This window comes from Lactuca sativa, chromosome 3, assembly GCF_002870075.4.
Source record: "Lactuca sativa cultivar Salinas chromosome 3, Lsat_Salinas_v11, whole genome shotgun sequence".
Lineage (NCBI taxonomy): Eukaryota > Viridiplantae > Streptophyta > Magnoliopsida > Asterales > Asteraceae > Lactuca > Lactuca sativa.
Genome location: NC_056625.2, coordinates 18086874 through 18109840, shown reverse-complemented (window position 1 = coordinate 18109840; position 22967 = coordinate 18086874). Strand labels below are relative to the sequence as shown.

At 35.7% G+C, this 22967-nt stretch overlaps 1 protein-coding gene and 1 long non-coding RNA gene across 2 annotated transcripts; one reads left to right on the top strand and one right to left on the bottom strand.

Moving 5' to 3' along the window:
* Window positions 1-384: 384 nt before the first annotated feature.
* Window positions 385-2944, bottom strand: LOC128132577 (uncharacterized). Its single transcript, XR_008230656.1, has 2 exons — window positions 1138-2944; window positions 385-572 (listed from the first exon to the last, which is right to left on the bottom strand). It is a non-coding gene; the product is annotated as an uncharacterized LOC128132577 (long non-coding RNA).
* Window positions 2945-10175: 7231 nt separating this feature from the next.
* On the top strand, window positions 10176-11443 carry LOC111893763 (transcription factor MYB8). The gene is made up of 2 exons (XM_023889845.2): window positions 10176-10421; window positions 10660-11443. Exons 1-2 carry the CDS (start codon window positions 10289-10291, stop codon window positions 11355-11357), a joined length of 831 nt encoding a protein of 276 aa, XP_023745613.1. The 5' UTR covers window positions 10176-10288; the 3' UTR covers window positions 11358-11443.
* The last annotated feature ends 11524 nt before the right edge of the window (window positions 11444-22967 follow it).

The following is a 22967-nucleotide window of genomic DNA, read 5'->3' as shown; positions in this document are numbered from 1 at the left end:
TTAGCAATCTTTCACCACTCTACTTAGCTTATTTGAAGATGAATAGATAAGCCTGTTGAAGCCAGCTTCAGACTTCAATGTACCATTGGAGATGCTCAATAAATTTCTTCTTGATGTGTTTAGAAGAGCCACTCTTGGCAGCATCTGTGATGAACTTTTGAAGAATCTTAGTGGCAACGAGGTGTTTGTCAAGAACTCAGAAGAATTCCTTTCGGTTAAATTTCTTCTTGAGATATACATAACAAAGTTCAGGTTCTTCAACTGGACCTTCTGCTAAGATTTGAGCTTCAGGAAGCTCATATGTGATTTTGGCCAAAAACTTTTCTGTTCTGAAAAGATGAGCAAACTCTACATCTGAAACGTCCCAAAAATACAGTCTAAAAATTTCTTTTAAAATTAGTAATAAAACCATATTCATCAAATGTCATATAAGAGTCATAAAGAATTTATCTCAAAATATGTTAACAACTGTCAAATATATCAGAGTATAAACATCCCAGGCTGAACAAATGGTGTGTGCACTGCAATCTTCCCGAGCTCCTCTTTTAAAAACTGAGTACTTGAAACCAAAACTGAAAACCGTAAGCACGAAGCTTAGTGAGCTCCCCCAAACTACCACATACCAAACAATAACATATCAAGCACATACTAGGGCCTTGCCCCCTCCATCGAACCGAAGTCCGAAGCTGACTGACTGGGACCTTGTCCCCTACATCGGACCGAAGTCCGAAGCTGACTATCTGGGACCTTGTCCCCTCCATCGGATCGAAGTCCGAAGCTAACTGACTGGGGCCTTGCCCCTCCATCGGACCGAAGTCCGAAGCTGACTGTCTGGGACCTTGTCCCCTCCATCGGACCGAAGTCCGAAGCTAACTGACTGGGGCCTTGCCCCTCCATCGGACCGAAGTCCGAAGCTGACTGAACACAGCATATCATAACATATCAACTGGCATAAACTCACATATACTGCATACTACATCGGGCCGTAGCCCGGAACACATAACACATAAATCCTGTCTGAGCCACGAAGGCATCAAACATACTAACTACTGCATCAGATCAAAATCCGAAAACTACTGCTAGCTAAACGCGCCGACATTGTGGCTTTAGACCCGTTCCTACTGGAAGGAAACTCACCTCACACTGTTGAAGTCCCGTAGACACAATCCCACACTGCTGAAGTTCCGCAGACTCCACCCCAGCTGCTAGCTGACAGATTCTCGAACTGTCAACACCAAATAACACCCAATTAATAATTGGGTTCTAACACATACTATAAATACATACTTTGGATAATCGCTACATTACCCCTAACTTGGCTTACCCAAGCCCAAGGCCCAATTCCATAGGCCCAAAGTCAACTAGGGATCAAAGCTCAACATATGGCCCAATTTTCCAAATTGGGCCCAAACCTCTACATGGACTTCCCTTAAGGCCCAATTGATCAGTCCAGTCCAACATGTATCATTTTAGGGCCCAATATCATACAACCATCTAGGCCCCAACTATGGCCCATCTATGGCCCAATTGATTATTCTCGAATGGCCCAACACAAAGCCCAAGTGAAATTAGGGTTTCACCTCGACCGATAACTAGGGCTAAGTGTTTCTTACTTAACCCATTAAGGACTTAACACACTAGGGACTTAATCCATTAAGTCCATTATTGCTTAGATTAATTTCTGCCAATGATTATTATTTAATATTCACTTATTAAATAATTCTTGTGCGTGTGCTGATAACCTCTCCAATATTAGTATTTTCTCAATTAGCTCATTAAGGACTTAGCCCATTAAGTTCTTTACTCTACTAGATAAATGAGATGGAGTGATTGGGCTTAATACATAATCCCATCTCAATGGCCCAAAAGTGGGTCCAATAAGTCTAAGGCCCAATACTCACAATTAGGGTTTTCTAAACCCTAATTAGGGTTTTCACTCAAACATGGCCCAATAGGCCCAAAACCAATCTCTAAGCCCATTAGGGTTTGCTAGCGGGGCACCACCCACTACCACCTTGGGTAGTGGTGGTCGATGGCGGCTCACGGCGGCGGCCACCACCTTACGGTGGTGGTTACTACTATTTTATTATTAACCAAAATAATTACAATTACAATGTTTGATCAAAACATAACCATAAACACTAACACACTAAGTAACACACACACACTGCCACACCATGGTGGCCGGCGGTGGCGCTGGGCGGCAGCCACCACCTTACGGTGGTGGTAGTGGCTTCGTTGCTATTTCCAGCTAGACCAAACACCCAAACACCACTAAACTGCAATTAAACACACACACACACACACGATTTCTGTTGCACAAAGGTCCAGCCACCCTCCCTTGGTGGCTCACAGTGGCGGCAACAACGCAAAAAGCAACAGCAGCGGCGGTTGTGATGCTAGCCACCACCCAATGGTGGTGGCGGTGGTCTTTCTTGTTCCAAATCCGAGCAAACGAACAACAATCACACGCAACCACGATCCGGAGACTAAAACTTTCCCAACTCAGCCACCATGGGTGGCAAACGATGGTCGGAACCCAGAAACGACGGTTCTCCGGCAGCAACATCGCAATGGCGACCTTCTTCGACAGTCTGGCGGTCGGCGGTGTTCATTGGCTGACTGAGTAATAGAAGAAGAAGAAGAAAGAAACACGGAGAGGCGGCTCAGCGGCTGTGTGGAACGATCCCAGCAGCGACGGTGGTCGGAACGGAACCAACGACAACAACTCTCCATACTCGGCCATCGGCGGTCCTACCTTGGCTGTTCGTGACCTCACCGACAGCGGGTTATGGCGGTGCTCAGCACACCAGGTGGCTCGTGATCGGAGAAACAAGGGAAGGCCGACGATGACGGCTGGAGCAAGGAAGATGGGGGGTGACGGCTGCCTCTCTCTATCCTTAGGGTTAGGGTTTCACAAGGGTTTTATACCCGCCTCCAATATAACAACTTTCCCATAATTACAGTTTTGGTCCCTCCCCATGGAATCTTTTCAACTTACATCCAGAACATACCAAACAAACCCTGCCCCCATAAATCTTTACAAACTGAATCCAAAACTTTCTTTTTAAACCCTGATCCCATACATGTTTACAAAATAGATCCCTAAATTACCAATCAAATCTTAAGCCCTCAAATCTTTTCCATTTAAGTCCATTAATTACCAAACGCACCCTGACTTCTGTAATTATGACTTTTAAGTCCTCAAAACTATCGCCTCGCTCAATTATTATTCATTTTAGGGCTTCTATACATTTATTTGATAAACGGGGTGTTACAACATCAGATCTACAGTATCCAACAATGTATTCCTTGAGAAAATTGATTGCGGAGTTGTAAGCTCCAATGCTTGATTCCTTCGTTTGACGATCTTTGATATGTGCAACTATAGTGAGAATGACGTTTAGATTCATACAGGGAAAGTATGCATCAGTGATGGTAATAGTGGATTGCTTGGTCTGATATATGAAGTATCTATAAAGAAGACAGTCGAGATCAAACTTGCTTTGAACCTTATTACCATAGCCGACAATCGTGGTAATTCTTTTCCGAGACCACATTTCATTTCGGGGTCGTGCGTTGGTTGATCTTGTCTCTTGTACTATAATAAAAAGAATAAGAAAAATACAAAATAGTACTTACAGTAATAAATGCATTACAGACACAAAACACTTCAACAAAAAGATGTATCTCAGACATGTCTTCAGTTCGGAATAACTTTACTTCGGATATTATCTTGACCTCGGACAGATGCTACCTCGGATTGCATAAGGATCACTTTTCATGTATCAACATAATCGAGTCTTGTTCCTACTGGTTCTCAAGTTAGATTTCAGACCTGTTGGTGTTTTGCATCTAGGGTTCGGTCACAAGAGAGGAACTCTATGTTGGGTTCTTAATTTTGATCAGATGGAAAGACCCGAGAAGTCGAAAAAACACGAATGTATGATTTGTTCTATTAAGTCCATAAAGTTTCATAGATTGTTTGTGCTAGATCTAGCTGTTACGAGTCCATTGATCAGAAAATATTGGTGTGTCCGCTGTCCTGATTTGGTCTTTGATTAGGCTCATAATCCATTATGTTCTTGCTATGATTTCATTATAGATATACAAATTCATCACCTTGCCTTACGGTTAACAATACTAATTTATTCTAACACATAATTATACACTAACAATACACCAACATCCTACTATAGAATAGACATACAATGTTATATATAATATAATGGAAAACTTATCTCTTACGATACAATAATCAATAACCAAACTATCTATTTACATGCCCCTATAATATTCCATTTTATAGACTCACCGATACTTGTGACCACAAATGGCTTTACTAATACTCCACTAGTTATAAGAAATATACTTAGATTAATATTTAATCAATATGGCTTATTTATTATGCAACTCTACCAGCTCATTATTTCACATTGCAATAACCTGCTATAATGTATAACATTAATCATACCAATTCACATAAATTCTTAACTGTTCTTAACCTTACAAGTTCTAACCCCAATATCATAATATTGTTATCTATCACGAAATTAACGTAATAGAATAAACATACATCTAGATAACATATGTCTAGAAAATAAGTATGGTTACCCATGTGTTTAGTTAGTAAGAACTAACTAACATTTTGGTCTCCAGTTTTGCATTGCATTTTAATTCATCACTAGTTCAAACCTATTTGGAAAATATATCAAGTTTATTAGAACTTTTCTTAACTCACCATCATATCAACCACAATGATCAATTACTTGATCATAATCTAGACTCGGTAACTACTTGTTACAAAACTAGTCAAATTTCCATATACAATCACATGACGACTTAACCCCATAAGTCATTAACCCAATCGACAATTCTCGGTAAATTAGGGTGTCTAACCCTTACCATCTACATTAACATTTAACAAATATCAAGGTTCGTAATAACATAGTATTATGAAATCTCATAACACTCAGGGTCCAACAACCCACTACAAAATACTTATGAAAACATAATTATGTAAAAAAGAGATTAAAATACCTCGACTCATCTCATAGCTCAACCCTCGTACCCTCGTACATTAGTATGAATCTGTGGTAATAAGTCATTGGGAACACCTCCTGAGCATCTCCCTCGATCACGTGTTCCAAAACTCCTAAAATGACACAAACCCAAACTATATATACTGCTTAAAAAGCGTGTTGCAACACCCTTAAGGCCGCATCGTGAATTAGTGTTTTGTCCAAGATCTTGACACATGTCTCATTCTTCCACCATATGTCCTTCAGCAGTCGACATGTGTCTCGTGATTTTGCTCGCCTTCACGGTGCATAAGTCAACCTACGCCACGTTGAGACTTGACCATTTGACTTTGACTTTCCTTTAATTTCTCAAAATAGCAATGTACTTTTATCTCAACTTCAAATGACCATAACTTTCTCATACAGACTCTGATTTTGACGATCTTTATATCAATGGAATCATCTCAGAGTAATATATCACTTTTTTTCATTAATACCTACCTATTCTAACATAGTAATACGTATTATGAAAAATAGGTGCTATATTATGGTATAACTCGTTATAGGTATAATGCTACTCAATGCCGATTAACAAAGAAGAAACCAATTAATTCTTTTATTTTATTATTATTTTCTTTTCAAAATGGTGTGGTGGGTATTTCGTAGTATAAGGTGATGTTTGTTTTTCTGAAGCCAAAATGTCTGCAGTCTGCGGACCACATCTGCAAGCCACTGCAGCAGAAGAGGTGGACCAAACGTCTGCAGTCTGCAATAAGAAGATTGTTTGTTTTTTAACGTCTGCATGCTGCTGAAATAAACTAAATTTTAAATAAAATTATTTTACAAACTTAAAATGATTTTTCAACACCAAAATTTTAATAATAATGGTCTTATAACATTAAAAATAAAATTCATGCAACTAAATTAGTCATACAATAAAAAAATTTGTTTTACAATGACAATTTCATTTAAAACAATTCAATCTATATTGTGCATCAACTGATCAACAATTTCATCCCGTAACTGAGTCATATATTCACGGTCTGCTGCAGTACCATGTGTTGGAATCCCGTCTTCATCATCATCTATAGCCACATTGTTATTTCAAAACGAGATATTGGGTTCATCATATCATGTGAAATACTCATCACTCAGTCATTCCCTCCTTATAAAATTAAGAAGTGCGAAACATGCCATGTCAATGTTTCTTTGTGTCACAAACGGGAAAAATAGTTTTTTTTTTTTTTTTTTTTTTTTTTTTTTTTTTTTTTTTTTTTAACCCTGAGTATGAATTTATGGTTATGGATTGGAACCCAATTGTTAATTGGGCATTTGATAGTTCGGGGAATCTGTTAGCCAGCAGCCAGGGATCATCTGTGTGATTCGGCAGTGCGAGGTGAGTCTTCTCCCGGTGCTCGTGAGTCGAAGGCACCAATGCCGGCTCACCAAATTTAATACGTAAGATGCTAGTTATAATTGTATTTGAGATGACCAGCTGGGTCTAGCTATTATTATTGTGTTATACCGTTTATATGTGATTGAGACTGCTGATAGTCTCGAGGGTTGCTGATAACCCACCGGGAGTGCTTTTAGCCACTGGGACTGCTGATGGTCCACAGGGTTGCTGATAACCCATAGTTGTCTATTTGTGCTATGTTGCATGTGGTATTTTGGGGAACTCACTAAGCTTTGTGCTTACGATTTTCATTTTATGTTTCAGGTGCTTCAGTTTTCAAACGGAAGAGCTCGGGATGACTGCAGATCACACACCACATTTTTCTGTATTCTGTGAATTACTCTGATTTAATTTAATGATGTTTTGCTAAATATTGATTACCTTGGTTTTGTGGAGATGTTATGTATTAACGATTTATTAATCTAAAAACGAAAAACTTATGTCATTATTTTTTTAGGACGTTACAAATAGACAATATGGTGATAAAGAGTAAGGAGGATCAGGGGTTGTTGAAAGACATAAAAGAAATGTTGGTTTGATTGAGGGAAACAAATATGAAGCTCAATCCCAAGAAACGCAATTTGGCGCCTAAAAAGAAAAATCCTTGGGCCACATAGTAACCCCATTCAGAATTGAGGCCAACCTAGAAAAAAATACAGGTGGTAATCAACATGAAAAGACCAACAACTATGAGGGATGTGTAGAGCCTCGACAGTATGTTGGCAGCCCTAAGAAGGTTCTTAGCCAAATCAGCAGAACAATCCTTGCCATTCTTCCAGTCAATGAAGAACCATATGGGAAAATAAGAATAAGATGGATAAAGGAGACGGACGACGCCTTCAATAGATTGAAGAAACACTTAAGAACCCTCCCAATGCTGGCCAACCCGAAGGCAAATGAGTCGTTGGTAATGTACTTATCGACTAACTGGGAGGCTATAAGTGTTGTCTTGATCGCCGAACAAGAGAAGAAGTAGATCCTGGTGCATTTTGTGAGTCGTGTAATCTAGGCTGCAGAGTTAAACTATTTCCTAATGGAGAAGCTGACATTATCCTTGGTGTACACAGCCAGACAGCTACGAAGGTACTTTCAAGAACATCCAATTACGGTGTTTACTAACCAACCGATAAGACAGATCCTGTTGCAACCCGACAGATCAAGAAAGATGTCGAAGTGGGCGATTGAATTAGGAGAGCACGCTATCTCCTACAAACCTAGGATAAGCATCAAGGCGCATGCTTTAGTGGATTTTCTCACATAAATGCCACAATAATGAAAAATGGACGTTTGTACAGTAAAAGAGACGAGTGATGGAGTCATAGACTCAAAAGTGTGGACATTGTATACCGACGGTGCATCAAGCAAAGATGATTCGGTAACCAAGGAAAGGGTCACGTATGCTCTACGATTTAACTTTGAATGCTCAAATAACAAGTCATAGTATGAGGCAATGATCGCAGACCTACAGTTGGCAATTACCATGAACATTTCAGAAATTGATGTTTATAGGGACTCCATACTAGTGGTAAATCAGATCAAAGGAATGTATGAAGCCAAAGAAGAACACATTAAAAGCTATCTAACAAAAGCGGTAGAATTAGTGAAGCGGTTTAAACTCTTCCAAATCACTCAGATTCCTAGAACTAAGAACAAAGAAGCAGATGCTTTATGCAAGTTGGCATCGGTGGTATGGAACCATTTGACAAAGAAAGTAATGGTAGAAATGTTGGATAGAAAAAGTATCGATGTCGAGCTAGTGCATATGTTAGAAGTATGAGACGAGTTAGGATCATGGATTACCCCTATCATACTATACCTACAGAAAGGCCATATTCCAACTTGTAAGAATGACGCTTGAAGAATACGAGTTAACGCACCCATCTTCTACCAACCTCAAATGAATCGTCCTATTTTGAGCACATATGTTCCATTCTCTCGGCACCTGTCTATATTATATCCACATTCTAGCCAATCCCAAACTCAATTCCAATCCCAAACCGATTTCAACCCATTTAAACCCATTAAAGAACTCAAGTCCAATTCCAATCTCAACCCCAATTCAAATACCAAACTCAAGTTCACTTCCAAACCCAATTCCAATCCGAATCTCAACCATATATACTATAGGAAAACGATTTTGACCACAATGATGACTAATCTCAAGCGGAACCAATGAAAATAGGAAAGACAATGAATATGCCTTGGAACCGGAGGAAGAGAACGCGTTGACACGTGCATGGTTGACGTTTCGGAAGACACAAAGATCAGTAACGACCAAAACAAGTCTACTTTTTATAGGAAAGTTTCAAAGCGTTTCTTTTCAAAATGAAGCTCAGAAACTACTAGAAAAAAAATATAATACGTAGCTTTTAGTTTTATATGTTTTATGTTTCGTATTTTTAATTTTCGTGTTTTAATTTCAAGTAGCTAAGTTTTATTGTAATTTCTTCTCAAACTATAATGAAAATTTTAATTCTATATAAATTAGTTCAAATAATAATCAGAAAAAAAAAAACAACTTGTTGCATCAGGGCAGACCATCCTAAATAATAAGATATTGTAGCAGCAGAAAGTTAAACTTTTGGTCTTAGGATATCTAGATGACAAACGCCTCGACTTTTCATAGCTTATTAAAATTTTAATTAATTTAACTTTTTGCCTTTTCATGACGTTATATAACAGTTAACATACTAGAAGCTTATGTAGCTATGTGGGGCACATAATTGGTTTTAAGAAAAGCTCGTTTGTCATGTTAACTTCAAGATTCCTATTTTACGTCACATTTTACCAAAAAAATAATATTAGAAAAAATATATAGAATTATTAATTATACATAAATTTTTTGTTTTAAGTTACACTTTAAAAAAAACATAATTTGTCATAGCTCGTAAAAGCTTGATACTTAATATTATCGTGAAAGTCACGCCTAACGTTATTTAAAACTTTGGTTTTCACAAATCAAAGAAATATTTTATTATTATTATTATATAAGACACGATTTCCATGTTCGGTTTTGATATTTCTAAATTATTATTATCTGTCGAATTAATTTGTTATATGAAACTTTCTTTTTTTAGAGTAATTACATGAATGGTCCCTATGGTTTAGGGTAATTTACGCGTTTGGTCCCTAACTTATTTTTTTAACTCGGAAGGTCCCTACTGTTTGTTTTTGTTACGCGTTTGGTCCATGTCTTACCTAAAAAATTTATTTTTCCCTTGATTTTTTAATTTATTTAAATAAACACACCCCAACCCCACCTCAATCACCTTACTTTACATATCCTACCATTTTTTTTTCCTATTTAAATAATAATCTTTTTAGGTAAGACATAGACCAAGCGTGTAACAAAAACAAACAGTAGGGACCAAACGCGTAACAAAAACAAACAGTAGGGACTTTCCAAGTTAAAAAAATAAATTAGGGACCAAACATACAAATTACCCCAAACGATAAAGACCATTTGTGTAATTTACTCTTTTGTTTATCGAGAGTTCAGACTTCAATAATATGTCGTCATATTTTGTATTGTTTATCGAGAGTTCAGACTTCATATCACACATGAAGGGCCAATTTTGTAACATTCCAAAGTGTATGTCAGTTTTCAAAAATTTGATAAGGCCTTGTAAATTTCCCAAAAAAACGTGACATTATTCTGAAATCTGAAATGCTATTTAAAAGGCCACCGATTGCCGTGGTCTCCTATGCATTACACACACCATATCCTCCTCCTCCTCCTCCTCCTCCCACTTTCTCTCTCTCTGGGTCTCTCTATCAAACACACACACTTGAGTGTGTTTGTGTGTGAAAAATGGGAAGAGCACCCTGTTGTGCAAAGGTGGGTTTACACAGAGGAGCATGGTCTGATGAAGAAGATAAGCTCCTCACACAGCACATTCACACCCATGGTGAAGGTCAATGGCGTTCGTTGCCTTCTAAAGCTGGTATGTACATGTAGTTTTATACTCACTTTATATGTACATTCAATAATCAGAAGCACAATCAAGCTCCGGTTGAAAGTTTATATTAACACCGATTCGAATCTAGGATATTCAAATTTGGTATTTAATTAGACGAAATGAGTTGAATAGCTAGCGTTTACTGTTTGATGGATTGAAGAAGATTGATGTGATGATGATGGTTAATTAATTAATGTTTGCTAATTTGTTTTAATGGATCCAGGATTACTTAGATGTGGAAAGAGTTGCAGGCTGAGATGGATGAATTACCTCCGGCCAGGTATCAAGAGAGGAAACTTCACCGACGATGAGAATGACATCATCGTCCGGCTCCATTCTGTCCATGGCAACCGGTGGTCTTTCATAGCCACGGAACTTCCAGGTCGAACTGACAATGAGATTAAAAACCACTGGAACTCGCATCTTAAACGGAAATTGCGCGGCGGCGACGTTGACGGAGACGAGAACCAGGAGGACTTTTCCAATAACAACAAAAAGCCGAAGAAAAAGCGAAAGACGAATCAGAAGTCAACGAAATCCAAAATCACAGAGAAACCTAAAGAAATCATTTCTCATCCTGCTGCTTCGTCGTCTTCGTCATCTCAATCCGCATCGTTGACTTTGAGAAAGAATCACAGTTTCGATAGCGTAGTGATGAGCGGTGGTGCATCATCGAGCTCCACAACCACAAGTGACCAAGGAGAAACCGATTTACTTGCGACAGACTTCTCATGGCCAAACTGGACGCCATTGTTTGAGATGGAAGTTGCAGCAACCATGGACGCTCACCATGATCATCATCAGGATTTACCAATGGATGCCTGTGATTTACTCATATCCAATGACGACGAGACCCAAATGCTAGAAAAGCTCTACTGTGAGTACCTGAATCTGCTCGAAGATGGAGACGATTGTGTGTAATCATTTACTATAATGTTTAATTAATTCGTGTGTCATCTAACTTTCATCAGTGAAAACTCCAAATAAAAACTGTCATGTCCTCTCAATCAACATCTGCTTTAAATTCTTGCTTCTTTAATCTGAACGATACAAATAATCATCGACAATGAATTGTGTAATATTGTATTTGAAGGTGATGATGATTGATGAGTGAAGGTTGTTGGGATGATTTAATTATGTAATGAAATTGGAAATTGAGAATGACGATATATAGATTGGATTCATTCGTAGTTTCATACATACATACCATTATTATACATATGCAGGTATATATCTAGCTTCTAAGATTCCTCAGCCACTGCTCCATTAACAAATGTTCCCAAACCAGCCAACACATTAATTTCGTCTGTTACCTTACCACAATCAGTCGATTATTTGAGATAAAAAAACTTTATGTTTTTTTTTTAACAAATTAATAAATTAATAAAAATATATTTTCAAAATAGATTTTGTATATTTCTTGAATGGAGTAAATATATATTGAAAAATTGAAAACATGTTGGAATGGAGAAGGTAACGTGACAATTCGTCCATTCATAGTCGTGGTAAAACCGCATCGAAAGATGGAGAGATTAAACACGGGATCCAAATTAATTAGCAAAAAAAAAAAAAAAAGTTTGATATAAAAAACCATTAAAGTTTATTGCTTTCTATTTTTGTATTTTGATTAAAATATACCTAGCCTATAAATCATATATTTATATAGTATTTAGAGACAATTATGTGACTAATAATTTACCGCTTAGTATAAATATATAATTGGTAAATTAGATTTTGCAAATACAGAATCCGTTAATAATTTACTGCTTATGTGTTTCTCCATGTCTCTTTTTAAAAAATTTCTAGTAATTCTAAAAAGAGTTTTAGTTCTTTTAGTTTGATATGATTTTTACTGATAAAAAACATACTTTGTTGATATCACACTTATAAGTTTTCTAACTTGTTCTTGACTTCTTTGATACCTCTTACTTTCACATTAAAACCTAAAAACAATGATCGTTTTTATACTACGTTTTATTCGTTGTCTCTTTATTTATTTATTTCTTTTTAATTCTCTCAGTTATGTTAAGAACAGTTACTTTCACATAACAACTATGAAAACAATTGACGGTGTTTATATTATGTTTTTTCAGCTATCCAACCACAGTTTTCCGCCGATGTTTCCCCATATGTATGCTTTTTTATTCTCTCAATTCTTCTAAATATAGTTACTTTCACACAAAAATCTATGAAAACTACAACGTTTTTATATACTCATTTTTCAAATATCAAGACTCGTTCAATGATTCCTATCTCAAAGTGAACATAATCAACAACTCTGCACCCGAAAGCGATAGGATCAATAGCCAACTTTCTTTCTCATGTTTAACAAGAAACCACTAATACTTTTTTATGGCATTTCGTATCCTTTGAAGCAATGAGGTCCAAACAAATTGCTTAGTATATATACAAATTTGATAAAAAAAAAAAGAATCGATAACAGACAACTTAATATGTTAAGAAGTGACCCTAACATTTAAATGTTGGGACCTATACAAAAATAATAATTGCTAAAAGTAATTATGATAGAGGAGTTATAAATATACAAATGCGGAGGTGGTGGACATGAACTTGTTTACGTATCACGTGCTACACCGTGCGTTGGTAACTACTCTTTTAAACTATCTACATAATCTTCAAAGCCATCGCCAAGTTGCTATTTTTATGCATCTTCTAATTTTATTAGATCTGCTACTTGAGATAAATAACTCATAAATTACTTGTTAACATTTTTGCTTCACGTCAATATAATTAGTTAAAAAGTGCTCGAAAAAAAAAATTCTTTTATGATTATTTTTATTTTTATCTTTAAAATACGAAAAGGGTCTTTTTTGTCGTTAAACATTTTTACTCGTTCGAAACTTAAACTTCAGATGTGAAAAATCGATTGTGACCGGTTTGATTGATTATCATTAGTTGATGATGTGTCTATTTTATGACACGAGGTATATTTAACTGTGAGGTTATGTTTTTGTACACTAAATTAACTAACATGACATATTTGTCACTAAATCATTTTAGGTTTCGTTTGGAAACTATTTTTTTCGGTTTTTTTTTTCAAAGTTAATGTAGTAATTAGGCGAGCAGTTATTTGTTTTTGTTTTTGTTTCCTTTTTTTTTTTTTCATAAAACACTGCATGTTAAAAAAAGGATATCAAAAAGTAAACATATACAACTTTGTACACAAAAAAACTATTATTTTGTGAAAAAAAAAACGAATATTTTATTATCCATTAATAACAATTTTTTAATCAATGTTTTTTATATACATAATAAGAAGTATTAATTATAAAAAATATTATCATAATTAAATTTAAAATAAATTTATTATGAAAATTATTAATACATTTCACATATAATTATGCTAATATTCCTCATAATTAATATATTTTATATTTAATTATGATAATATTTGTCATTAATTAATACTTCTTATATGTGCCCTTAGGATACATATTAAAAAATTTCTAAAATAAATCTATTACCTTTTTACAATATTTATCATTCATGTTACTTTATTTATATGTTTTAGAAAACTGATTAAATTAGATGCCATAGGATTTGGGAATATCATTTATCAAAGAGCAGTTAGCATGTATGGAAATGACTAATGAGTACGCGTTTGTTGCTTAGTACGTGGCTTTTGAAAGATCACATATAAATATTTTGAGGACCATGAATGGAATTATGTAAGGTTTAGAAAATAAGTAAAGTACGAAAACCGTTATTATAATTACGTACATGTATTTATATAATTCTAAAAGCATTTTTTTTTCATAGTATGACGCCGTTTTCTTTAATCTATTACACGCATGAAGAAACTCATAAGTCATAATGGGATATTAAGGATTACAAATGACACAACTTTCTTAAATCTGTTAGAGAACGACACAGTTTTCTTATATCTCAAACTATCAGTAACAATGATGATGTTCTAAGAAGCAAATCCTCGGAGACAGATAAAATCATGAATTAGAGATTTGGGCTTAGTGTGTGCAGTAGATGATTCAATACAATATCATCTAATTGAGGTGGCGAGATGGTGGTGGGGGATGATACATAGGTGGGTGTTAAGTGGGATGAAGACGGCCACGATATGTGGTGTTGTTATGGTGAAAGTGATATGTTTATTTAAGAGTTATTAATCGATTTAATTTTGATAAAATTGTAAAAATCACGTTTAGTTGAAAATTATCACTTTGATCTAAAAAGTTTTGGACTATAACTACTCGTCAAAAACATTCATTTTGTTGCATTTTTTATCTAATTTTTTTTAAATATTTAAAATGGTGGATTCACCCCTTTACAATTTTATTTTTCATTTTTTATTACAATAATTAAACAGAAAAGCTAAAACAAACTACCACCTAACCTCAACCCCACCCCCACCCTTAGTCCCCACTCTGTGAATGTAAGGATTTGCACGGACAAGATTTGAAAACTCAAAACTTGAATTAACTTAATCAATGATTGCTTGTAATATGGTTTTAGTCTTGTATCGAAAATGATTAACTCAACATAGTGCTCAATATAAAATAGTATTAAGTATGAACAATGTAAAGCAAATAAGAACAAGAAGAATGTAAGAGAGAATTGACTGATTGAATGATTTTTTGATTTGATGATAGTGAAAAAGGTGGACACTTGTTATAAGGATTGACAACTCCTTATATTGACAATGAGTCACTAAAAGACAATTACAGAGAAAAGTGCACATGGACTGAGGAGGACTGAAGATCAACAGGCTGACACAACCGTTGTTGGTGATCTTGTGTCCTATACTGTACTAAAAGACATTCAGAACAATAAAAAATAGTACTTGATACATTAAATGCATTATAGACTCAAAATACTTTCAAACAAAAGTTAATCTCGAACTGAGTCTTCACTTTGAAACCTCTTCACCTCAGACATATTCTCTATTTCAGACATGTTGTATCTTGGATTGCATAAGGATCACTTTTTCATGTTCTAACAATCTCCCCTAAGTGACCTTAGCAATCTTTGACTATTTACTTTGCTTCATTGAAGACGAACAGATAAGCACTGTGGAGCCATCTTCGGAACTCGATGTACCATTGGAGTTGCTTTCTTCTTGATGTGTTCCGATGATTCACTCTTGGCAACATTAGTGATGATTTTTTGAAGAATCTTGGTTGGGACAAGTTGTTTGTCAAGAACTCGGGAAAATTCTTTTTGGTTTATCTTTTTCTTCAGATAGACAAATCCGAATTCAGGTTCTTTAATGGGGCCTTTGGTTAGTATTTGTGCTTCAGGAAGCTCAGTGCTATTTCTTGCCAATAGATTCTCAGTTCTGAACAAGTGAGCAAATTCCACATCGGCTCTACAGTATTTAGAGATGTAGTCTTTCAGGAAGCTGATAGCAATGTTGAATGGTCCAATGCTAGATTCATTTGACTGTCGATCTTTGAGATGAACAATAATGGTGAGAATGTCGTTTAGATTGATCGAAGGAAAATCCACATCAGTGATTGTAATGGTGGCTTCTTTAATCTGAGACACAAAGTATTTGTAGAGAAGACAGTCGAAATCAAACTTGCTTTGAACCTTTTTACCATATCCGACAAACTTTGTAATTCTTTTCCGAGACTATACTTCCTTTTGAGGCTGTGTATTTGTAGAATAGAAGGTTCTCAATCTCTCACATTCAGTTCGGATGATAATTTGTGGATCATTGGCCTGATGAAATGGTGCGTACTTGACATAAAAACGTCCATGAGGAGAGATTGGTAAGTCAAGTTGGTATGAATCATTGGCTGGAAGGGAAAAACTCATGAAGGGCACAAAATTGATGTCATGCAAAATTCCTTCTCGGAAAAATGGGAAATGCCCAACATTGGATTAGGATTATCTTTTAACGATTGAATCTGAATGCTTTCTTCAAGAGCTTGTTGAATTTATTCTTTAGACCAGCCCTCAGACTTTTTAGATGACTTCATCGGGCTTTCTAATTCAATTGCGATCCTTTTCCCTTTGTCTTTGATTGGATCTTCTTGAGTAGAGAAAAAGGAGATGATTTGTTGACCGGTGTATGTGATGATCATCTCGGAAGGAGGAGGAACCAAAGGATCTTAAAGAATCTCATTAGGTTTCCTGATGGGAGAACCTTCATCAATTGGAACAATCATCGGAGCAGGAATAGGAGGAGGCATTGAGTGAGAGGCTCAGAAAACATTAGTTGTTTGCTTTGTTTTTAACATAACCATTTCTCTATTCCTTTTAAATGCTTCTGCTAAATTGGAAGGCCAACAGACAGAAGTCCATTTCTTTTTTTCTTTTTCTGAGAGGATTTTTAATGGAAGGTTGTTCCTTGATGGCTTGAAGTCAAAGGATTGCATTACTCACCCGATCTTTTTCATCAAACTTATTTTCTATTTCAACTTTTACTTCAACTATTTCTTCATTAGTTGTTTCATCTTGAAGCTCATATTTTGAGATAGGCTTCAACTAAACTAACTTCTTTTTCCCCTCTTGCATGGGAAGGCCCTACCTCCGATACAAGCAAATAATATATTTTCAAATAATTTAATCGTTTAAACACCCTTTAGAAGCTAATGTTGATTTACTTGGAAAGATTATCATAGTCATCTACAGTTTGAGCTAGGTCTTTGAAAGTATCAAAGTTTTCCTCCATGATTATCAGAAGTTCATCAAACTTGTGGTTCAGAGAGTATCCATAAAATGTAGAGTTGATCGAATGACTTGATGAGAACTTCTTGCATACTCATATTCATCTCATATTTATGCTTGATCTCCTCCTTTAATCGTTGGATTGTTTTTCATGATGAACATGGGTTTTCCTGATAAGCTTATTGGTAGCCGAAATCATGACATCAAGGATCTTTAACATTGTAGAAGTGGTGGATATGTGATGATCGAGATTGTATTTGTATCGTTCCTCGACTTCTTCTAAAGTCTGTTTCAAACAAAGAGAAATAATTTGATCGATTTGGTTGCTCGGTCAAGTTCCGAAGGAGCAACAACCTTCACCTCAGGAAGAGATTCAATCATTAAATCAATTTTTGAATCAAGTGAGGCGAATTTGGTAGAGACCATGTCAACTTTAGAATTGTATTTGGCGACATTATCTCGGTTAAGTTTCGAAGGAACAACAACCTTGACCTCAGAAAGAGATTTAATCACTAAATCAAGTTTCAAATCAAGCAAGGCAAATTTGGTAGATATCATGTCAACTTTAGAATTGGCTTTGGTGACTTCGAAGTACACGTTGAAGATAGAGATCAGAGTATATTCAACTTGTTCTATTGATAGCTCCGAATGCCTTGAATGAACTCTGTCAAAAAATCAACCCAATCATCGTTAAAAAACCCGATCGTCCTTTACCTAAAGCAGGTATCAGACTAGTTGTGGCGTCTGAGGTAGGAAGGACTACTCTTGTCTCGAAAAGTTTGGAATCAATGGTAGCGGTCACTGATTGTGCTTGCATAGAAGAAATAGGGTGATTCAAATCGACACGTGAGTGTGTCCCAGGGGGCTCCAAGGGACTTTGTTCAATACCAGCACCACCCTTTTAGGAGGGTGGGGGTAGATTATGAGCAGACTCCTTGTTAGTATGTGTAAAGTGTTTTTTTGAAGCTCCAAATGGTACTTCAGAAGAGTAGATAGGTGGGATAGGCAGTGACCCAGAGTCAGGTTAAGATTCGATATGTGAATCCTTTTGAGAGGACTCACCGACTTTGGTTCTCTTTTTGGCCTTAGGTTTCAAGGGAGATGCCTTTTGCTTTTTGGTGATTTTTTTCTTTCGTCCTTCGGATCCAGTTGATTTATTCTCTTCCAAGGCTAATTCATTAGAGATGTGGTGGGTTGCGTTGGGTCAAACACAAACGAAGTCTCAAGATGTTGTTTCAAATGTGGAGGAAGACATCGGACAACTCCGAAAGTGGCTTGACTAGGTAACCTATAAGTTTTAATCATTTTGAAGCAAAAACATACCTCACTGATGTCCAAATTGAGCGAAATTGCTTCACTTCGTTTGGAGTACAATTGTTACACCGTCAGAGCCCAGAATCTCGGACTCAGTTTCTCATTCGCCTTCCTTTTCTGGGTGAATTTTCTGCAGTCATGCTAAAGAACCTCTAGTAGATCAACATCGTTTGTTCGAACGATGAAGATGTTGTAAATGACATAGAGCCATTCTTTGCTTATTGTGTCCGTTCCACCGTGCTTGCTGGACAATCCTTTGATAAATAAGGTGCATCAGAATGGTCCATAATTTAGGAACAATTGACTTCTTAAACTCCTTTTACTTTGAATTCCTCTTTGCACCCGATCTGAGAGAGAAAGGATTAAAGTTCAAGAAGAAATGTTGCTTTATGAACCAGTACAATGCGATCATCAGTGATTTTGATCTCGAGGACTTCATCTTCACACTTGACATGTTCAAAGGCTTTGTTCAACAACCTAAAATGGAAGTTAGGGGTTGAGATTTTGCTGAGAGGAATTGCGATGGGTGTCTAGAGATGAACTCTATCATGATCCTAACATATTCATCATAGTTTATAGGATTGAGGGAAAAGAGTTGAGTGGTTTCCCTAAGGATAGGTTCAGTTGAAAAAGATGAAGCAGAACCGTTTGATTACTTCTTCTTGGTTGTAGGTTTGGTGATTTGAGATGCCATTGATGGAGTTATGAGAACAATGAGAGTACAGTTGAAAGAGCTAAGAAGACGATAGCCAAATTGAGAAAAGTGGGAACAGTTAGGATTCAAAATCCTTTTATATGTGGATGCTTCCAAGATTGAACAACATAAGATACTTTGGAAGAAATTTCAAAGCACCATTAGTAATTTATATAGGTTTAGAGATGACACAATGTCTAAATGAATATCATAGGTATCAATGACAGAAGATCTTAGATGTCAAGTTTTGAAAGACATAGATTTGAGATGTTCTGAAAGCTAAATGAGAAAATCTCATAAAGAGATAAGTAACAAGATCACATTACCAACTCTGACTTGAATTCCAAGGTAGATTCTGTTAGATTAGTGTCTAAGTCCATAACTATAATTGGTATATACTTGACCCGACCCGGCATGGTCCATTTGGGTTGCATGGCATCGAAACATTTGGGTAGACCTTTTGTGAGAAGAGGATATTTATGACATATTAATATATTATAAGTTCTAATATATTAATATGAAATCATATTATTTAATTAGTATTGATCAAGAATTAATTTGAAATTAATTTAGTGATCAAAAGAGACTAATTAAATATACGGGGATTGATTGTGTAAATCATTCATTCTTATATATGTGGGCTTATGATCCATGATTCCTTATGTTGGGTTTAACCCATATGGTGTACCATGGATACTCCATGGAGGTTAAAACCCATGGAGCATAAGGAATGGGTAAAGTCACGAGTTACATGGTGTAACCCTAATAGCCAGACTATATAAAGACCCCATTGGTTGGTGAAATTGGACTAGTGGATACACAAGAGGGCAAACCGATTTCTAGAGTTCATGTATCTCTTCTCATGATTATTCCAAATGTTGGTGATGTTGTGTGAACCATTTGAGGTGTCACACTTGGGGCACTAGGCTCTTGAGCTCCATGGAGTCAAGCTACAACAAAAGTTATGTCTTCTAACTTATTTATATTACCCAAGTATCAATGATTGTATGCTAGTTAGGGGAGTACCTTGGAAAGTTCAAGTTTGCATGTATAATAGAGAAAACATAGATCCAAGGTATTTTGGGTTGCATGTACACAATAGGAGTGTTAGAATTCTTAAAACCCTTCAGTGATATCAGAGCTTATGCTTGTTTTCAATTATACTTGATGCAAATTGCTGAAAAAGCTGAAAAAATCGATTTTTTGGCTGTCTGGGCACTGGACTCGCCGAGTCCATGAAGAAAATCATCCTTCTCGTCGAGTAGGTTCATACACTCGACGAGTAGGAGCCTAGACAACATATTTTCGAGTTTTTTGGCTGGAATTGGACTAGGAGCATTACCCTAAGCTGTTTTTGAACTTGTAAACCTGTTTTTGATGTGGTAATGTTCATGCTAATCCAATTTCATAGATAATTATCAATAGATTCATGGTTTGTATTTGTTTAATGGTTAGGCTAATTACATGAAAAAGTGTGTGATTTGAATTATCTTGTTCTTATGAGTTGATTTAGATTAATAGATAAGTTATGTGATAATATGTTTTCAATCCAAATTAATCTAAAAGTTATTCATAATATGTGTTTCTGTAACTTGTCCTCAAGTTATATGAAAAGTCACATTTATAATTATTAAAAACTCATAAGATTTCCAAAAGTTATGAAAAATAGAGAGTCTCATTTTTAAATGTTTTAAAGTCTTCCATAACTTTTCCTCAAGTTATGGAACTTGAAGAGTTTTTCATTAAAACTACTTTAAACACATAAGTTATGAAATTGAAAAGTTTTTGAATAGTTCAAAACTTGCCATCAAATTTTGGAATTTGTAAAGTTTCTCTCATGAATACTTTAATTCCAAGTTAAGCCGGTTGAATTTTAAAAGTTAAAATTCAACCCTTATACTTTATAGTATTATAAGTTTATATATATATATATATATATATATATATATATATATATATATATATATATATATATATATATATATATATATATATATATAAGAGCAAGTCAGTCTTACCGTTAGTAGGCCTCATTCACGAAGCCGATCTATAAGGGGGTATAAGGTTACTGCCTATAAAATGGCAGTTTAATGGGTGTTCACTCTCATCAACCGCTTCCTTGACTGGTGGAGGGTCGTTAGCCGAACGGGTAAAACAAGGACTAGAGTTCTCCCTTCATTAAAAGTATTAATGATAAATACTAAGTAACTAAACACTTATAAATCCCCAATCTTAGTTACTTAGGAAAATGTGAATTTGGTGCTAACCCATGAACTTCACACTTTGTACCTTACCAAGTCATTGGTGGAGCGTGTGTGGGTAACCAACACTCTAACTTGGACTAGTAAGGATGGAAAAGGGCGACTTAATGTTTATCATAGATCGGTGGAGCACGTGTGGGTAACCTGTATATCGATTAGGTGATAAATATTAAGGGTACCAAGTCAATTTGCATGGTTATTCACACCATGTTTGTGATCCTTGACATACCAGTCAGAAACTTGAGAGGGCACAATCGAGATTTAAACATGTCATTGAATAGTTCAATGAATCTCAAAAGATCTAGGAGTTTCAATACAATTAAAACCTAATAAATTATTTCATTTTCATGGTGGAAATTGGTGAATCGTCATTCACCTACCTTCAAATATTTTATAGCTTGGATTACGACATCCCTCTTCTAAGTTATAAAATATTGTGTTGGATACCCTAGTTTTAATCCTACTAACTTAAACACAAAGACGAACACACGAAAGGCAGTGTACCTATCGATTAGCAGTTTAGTTCAGGTAAGTAGGGTATCGAACACAGGGAACGGTAAACAATTAAAATAAATGATAATATTATCTAAATAAAACAAGTAATAGAAAGGGGGGTTTCTCTAGTTTTGCAAGACTAGAAACTTAAACAATTAACTAAAACTTAAACTAAGAAACTAAGAGGTAAGTAAATAAAAATCAACTAAATTCAATAATGGAGAAGACTTCTGTTTAGGTTCGATTCAATTGTTCCCATGGATGATTTCAATGTATCGGATTAATTCTTCCTTGGCTACCGACTAAGATGATTAGTTTCACGTTCGCTATTACTAATCCTTAGGAAACAAATTAACTCAAACAGTGGCCAGTTGTCTAAATTAATGGATTTCCTAGTTATTGATTCGGGTTAAATAAGACTTGTAATGGTTAATTAAATTGGCCCTTAAATTAACCTCTTGCTGATGTTCATCAAACAAGCTCACACATTAACTTACCTATCTTCTAGTTAATTCTAGTTTCACATTCGCTATTCCTAGACATACAACTATGTGGTCACAATAAATCATATGAAATTAATAACTAAGAGATGTTCATACAACTTAATTACTGATTTATTAACAAAAGAATAGTTATTGTTAACATATAAGGTTCTTTAACAAGCTTAATAAAACATAATCACCAATTAAAGTTAATCCTAATCAAATAATCAATCCATGTTCACAAATTCATCTACCTAAACAGAAGTTATGAGTTTTAGCTCATGATTACAAAAGAAACAAGCTCAAAAACGAAATCAATTGGTAAAAACATAGTTCAAACAAGAGATTAGGTAAGAATAAACTTGATTCTCCTTAAAATTGAATGTAGAGTTGATTCCTTAGCTTCCCACGCTCTAGCAGCACCTTTAGTCGACAATTGGCCTCCAAGGGTTCATTTATATGCTAAGGTATCGATCTGAAAGTCCATTTATATAGATTTTCATAAAACAAAGGTGACTCGTCGAGTCCAGTGACCTACTCGGTGAGTCCGTCACTTAAAACCCGTGTACGGCGAGTCAACGCGTCCAGAATCACGAAAGTTCGAAATGACTCGTCGAGTTTATGGCCTACTCGT